We start from the raw sequence: 4,917 nt of genomic DNA, 5'->3' as shown, positions 1-4,917 counted from the left end.
CCGTTACCGAGGGCTGACGGGGGGGGGGGGGGGAGGTAGTTCTTTGGGGGGTGTCGGTGCGCGTCCCGTGAATCGGGGATGGCGCTGCGTTCAGTGCGAGTGAGTCAGCAGCCAAAGTTTTGCAGACCGCAGGAGAGGAAAGTTCGCTGGAGAGGCGCCCCCGCCTGTCACACCGCATCACGCGTCTCGGCGCGGGGCATGCGGGACTACATAACTTTTCTTTTTGCGGCGTTCTGAGTCGACGTCTCCCAGCGCCTGAGAGGTAACCGTTAACGGATCGCCGTCTCGGATGGTTTCAATGGACCGTCGTCCGTTTGATCGTTCAGTGAGTAACGGACTCAAACCGGTCGCATCCCGGCGTGGATATTAAAACATGTAGTCCGAGTATTAGGCGCTCTAAAAACAATGAACTCCCCCCGTGACGCGGAACCGGGACCCTTCTCTCGGAAGCACCGACTCATGGCTGCAGCCGTGCCCGGTGAGGACAGCCCCCTGCCCGGTAACACGTCCAGGAGCGATCGCAACGGACCGGGGGGGCCGGTGCACTGCTTCGTCTGTGGAAGCGGCGTCACACCGGGAAGGGAGCTGCGGCTGCCGGTGACCTATCAAAAGGAGAGGACGCCGTTTTTCCCGTTCCTCCAGAACCAGGAGGCAGCACCGGGCGCGTGCGAGTTGAGCCCGGACGGACACGCGCTGGTGTGCGCCGTGTGCCACTGCTTCCTCACGGAGCAGTGGAACTCCTTCGAGAGGAGCAGGGCGCCCGTGGAGAAGCGCATGTACTGGCTGAAGCGGCCGTACCAGTGCGACTCCCGGCGCGTCCCGCAGGAGTGGAACGTTTCCTACGACCTGGACCGGAGGGTCGGCGCCGGGGGCGTAGAGTCGGACTTCTCCTCTTTCTCTGACAACGAGAACATGTCGGAGCAGGAGATGGACCTGCTGGACAGAGCGGCCAAAGACAAGAGCCCGAGAACATCTGGCAAGTCGTCCGGAGACAGCGGCAGGAAAAGCAGCGTCATTAAACGCAGCCCGGATTCTCAGCGGCTGATGCGCTACCCGGTGGGCGTTTACGGGGCGCGGGGGTCGCCGGAGGCGGAGGCGGAGCGCGCCCCGCCGCCCAGGCTCGGAGCGAAGGTGATGAAACACGTCTGTCAATCAACAGAGTCAGAGACCCAGGACGGGCCTCTCTCTGACGCACCTGGGCGAGACAACGGGGTCATTACGCACAGCAAGCCCTGGCTGGAGGAGGGGGGCGCCGGGCACGCAGAGCCGCGTCAGAGTCGGGGTGGAAGGGGTGGGGGGCGCCCCGACGCTGCGCCGTCATCCACCGGACCCGCCGGTAAACGCAACGCAGCAGCTCCCCGGGAGAGAAAGTCCGACAGCTGCGAGGAGGAGGAGGAGGAGACGCGCGTCCCGAAGGACGATGGCGCGGACGCGGGGGGAGCAACCGCGTTTAGGCTTCACAGGGACCTCTCAGCGAGGAAGGGGGGGCAGGTGACGCACAGCGGGTGTCCGGGGGAGTGGGCGTGCTACATCTGTGGGAGTGGGCTCAAACACGGCGGCCTTTTTAAAGTCAGTGTCCAGAAACAGGAACGCGCGCGGGGCGAGCCCTTCTTCCCCTTCTTGTGGCTCCACGCCCCCCCCCAGGGCGCGATGCCCATCAACCCCGCAGGCACCACGCTGGTGTGCGGGGGCTGCCACAGCTCCCTCACGCAGCAGTGGCAGAGCTTCCAGCACGCCGACGTGCCCGTCCTCCAGCGGCTGTATGTGGTGCCCTTCAACCAGGGGGCCGCTCCTCTGCATCCCTCCCAGATAAGCCCCCGGCAGGGGAGGCTCCGAGAGTCCACGGACGATTCCCGGGCCCCCCCGGAGGCCTGCTTCCTCTGTGGCCAGGAGCACGGAGGAGATGTGAGAGTCGCGTACGCTCAGGCCGGCGTTGGGAAATCACGAGGTGCGATGTATTTCCCCTTCATCAGCATGCTGCCTCGCCCGCCGAACGCCCAGGCGGCGAGGAACGGCGGCGTGCGCTGCTGCCGCCATTGCCATTTCATCCTGGAGGAGATCTGGAATGCGTATCGACTCAGCCTGAGCGAGGACCTCATCACCTCCATCAGCTCCTTCCTCATCAGGTATCACGCCGCCACGCCCGCCGAGGGCTCCGGACCAACCCGTTGGCCCCAGGCAGGTGTGGCCTCTCACGGCGCCGTGTCGGCGTGCTACCTCTGTGGCGCCGAGCTGCGTGCCGGAGGGGAGCACCAGCTGCAGGTCAACCCGCCTGGGCACCGCAGGGACAAGGAGCCCTTCTTCCCCTTTCTCACCGTCCACCCTCCCGCTCCCCGTGCCAAGCCGGTCGACGCCACGGGCCTGGTGTCGGCTTGCAACCTCTGTTACCACGACCTGCACACCCAATGGGGTCAACACGAGAGCAACGGCCCGGCGCCCTCCGGCGCCAACCTCCAGGCGCCCAGCTCCCCCTGGGCCCGCCAGTACAGCTGCGAGGCTTTCGTGTGTTTCTTCTGCAGGCAGGAGCAGCGCAGACTCGGCAGGCTGTGCGCCGTCACTGTGGCCCGGCTGCCCGTGTTCCTGTACGCGCCTCGCAGCCCACGCACGCTCCTTGTGGACGATGGGAGGAAGCTGGTGATTGGCTCGTGTGTGGAATGTAAAGCTCTGGTGCAGGTGGGACAAAACTGGCAGCAGGAGGGGAACAGGCTGAGACACGGCGCCTTAGATGGGGAGAGGGAAGAACCAGAATCAGCCTCGCCGCAGTCTGGACCCGAGGTAAGACCAACGTCGATTGCAACACAACATTTACTGCAGGTGGGGTTGGATAAATGGACGAGTTATGTGTGTGTGTGTGTGTGTGTGTGGTTGCAAATGGTCGTCAGGAAGGATGAAACAAATATTTTCATCAGCGCAGTCTGACTTACCGCCGTAAACGACAGCGGAAATGTGAAGGCCGGGGTCAGCTTCGTGTTTGCCCTTTCCAAGTGTGTGAGTGTGTGTGTGAGAGTGTGTGTGTGAGAGTGTGTGAGAGTGTGTGTGTGTGAGGGTGTGTGAGAGTGTGTGCTTGTTTGAGTCTCGCCGCCTTGCTGGAGAGTTTGTTTTGGTATCATCGTAGTGTTGTTTTAGCAGTCCCTAAAAGCAACACAGAAACTCAACAGGAATTAGAGCCGCTGTCGTTCTCATTTATTATCATTCATCTTCTTGAAGTCGCTTATCTGAAATAATATTTCCCATTCTGCAATCCCATGATGTGTAAAGACAGACTACAATTAGAATTCTATATTCTATAAGGTTCCCAATCGGTGAGATCAGCATTTAAAACATTGACTTTCGCCTCTGGCAAGACATGGAGGACGTCATGTTTTCACACTTCTTTCTGCAAGATAGCTCTAAACGTTGTCGAAGGGCTTTGACATTTATCCGTAGGGGTGGATTTTGGTCTAAGGAAGAACTGATTACATTTTGATCCAAATACAAATGTGATGATTGAGTTTTATTGTGAAAACCTTTTTGCCATTGTTCAGGCATTGTTGACAGCGGTCCTGGCAGGGAGGGGGGGGGGGGGGGGACGACTGCGCTCTCAGGGCTTTCTCGTCCATTCCTGGTGGCGTGCCGATGAATAGCCAATGAGCATTTGGACAGCCGGCTCATGCAAACAAATGAAAGTTGTTCACCCGGGCAGGATCCACGAGGAACATCTGTGGCTGCCATTCACGCTCGGCAGTCTCGGCGTGTTGCATGCTCCCGCCAGCTGTCTGAAGTTACCCGCTTCACTTTCTACGCGTCCTTCTCAGGACTGATTGGTGTGTATCACGCTCGTGGTCACACTTACAACCTCAGAAATCAAGTCTTTATCCGTCTGCATGTGAGCCAGGTGTCTCTGAGCCCAGAGGAACTGATATAGGTCGTAAACAATAAGTCCAACGTCTCCCTGCTCACATTTAGGCATCACCAGTTGGGTGCGGTAAGAGGGGGGGGCCGCTGGGACAGGCTGGGTTTCAGGGCGATCGCTTTGGGCTGCTGGGGTTGCAGGTGGCACGGTCCATTTTGGTCTGGATGAGCCGGTGACCTCATGGCTAAGAGAATGCCAGCGTGCATTTCCGTAGAGGAGGCGGTGTGTGAAAGGACTCCAGGAGAACAGGTGTTTTGTCTTTCGGTGTCATGCTTGAGGGGGTCTGTCATCGCCTGTGGGTTTAGGCTGTCAGGAGCGGGATCGCCCATCTGGTTCTCCTTAGCACCGTGTGTGCCTGGTGGAGTGGGCAGAGGAGCACATGCGCCCACACCGTCTGTCTGTTGGAGCCATGATCCAAGCAGCAGCAGCAGCAGCAGTTGTGTGTAACACGCATGCATGTTGTATTTAAGAGAAGGGCAGTTCTCGCGTTCCTTCTTGCTGCCCGTGTGTGTAATTAGCATGTCGGATGTGACCTGGCCTTAGACAGGTGTAAAGTCCGCCAGCCGATATCTGCCGAGCGACGCCTGGTCAGCCGATCTGTCATGATTTTGAGTTGATTTCTTAAACCTGCTGCAGCATTCTGAATGGCTTGAAGCGAAATGACAGCCATATCGATACAAATGCAAATGTCTCTAACCCTAACCCTTCAAAAAGGTGAAGTCTTTCTCTTGCCTCTTGGATTTCTATGAAGAGGAAGCCTCCAAACACTCAAACTTGGTGTGTGTGTGCGTGTGTGTGTGTGTGTGTGGTGGCGATCCTAGAACAGGAAGGCTATTTCAATTACGAGAGACAGGCGGATGAAGTAAATAAGATTGTTTATTACATCAAATTATATGTCTCTCAGAATTTCTTTGGTGTCAGAAAGTCTTTGGCGCCTGGACTCCTTGGGGAGATTGACATCCAAGAGCATCATTCCTGAGCACCAGAAAAAGATTTCTCTTCTCATTGAGTCCAGACACTGGTGG

The 4,917-nt window shown here is 58.3% G+C and overlaps 1 protein-coding gene across 1 annotated transcript; it reads left to right on the top strand.

Moving 5' to 3' along the window:
- Nucleotides 1-405: 405 nt before the first annotated feature.
- On the top strand, nucleotides 406-2,775 carry LOC137916316 (uncharacterized; the record flags this gene model as incomplete). Its single annotated transcript, XM_068759359.1, has 1 exon — nucleotides 406-2,775. A coding segment is annotated over exon 1 (2,370 nt), but the record flags the coding sequence as incomplete, so codon positions are not given.
- Nucleotides 2,776-4,917: the final 2,142 nt, after the last annotated feature.

The sequence above is a fragment of the Brachionichthys hirsutus genome, unplaced genomic scaffold, assembly GCF_040956055.1.
Source record: "Brachionichthys hirsutus isolate HB-005 unplaced genomic scaffold, CSIRO-AGI_Bhir_v1 contig_1128, whole genome shotgun sequence".
Classification (NCBI taxonomy): Eukaryota; Metazoa; Chordata; class Actinopteri; order Lophiiformes; family Brachionichthyidae; genus Brachionichthys; species Brachionichthys hirsutus.
Note: the sequence above shows the minus strand (reverse complement) of the source record. Positions and strands in the feature narration are given on the sequence as shown.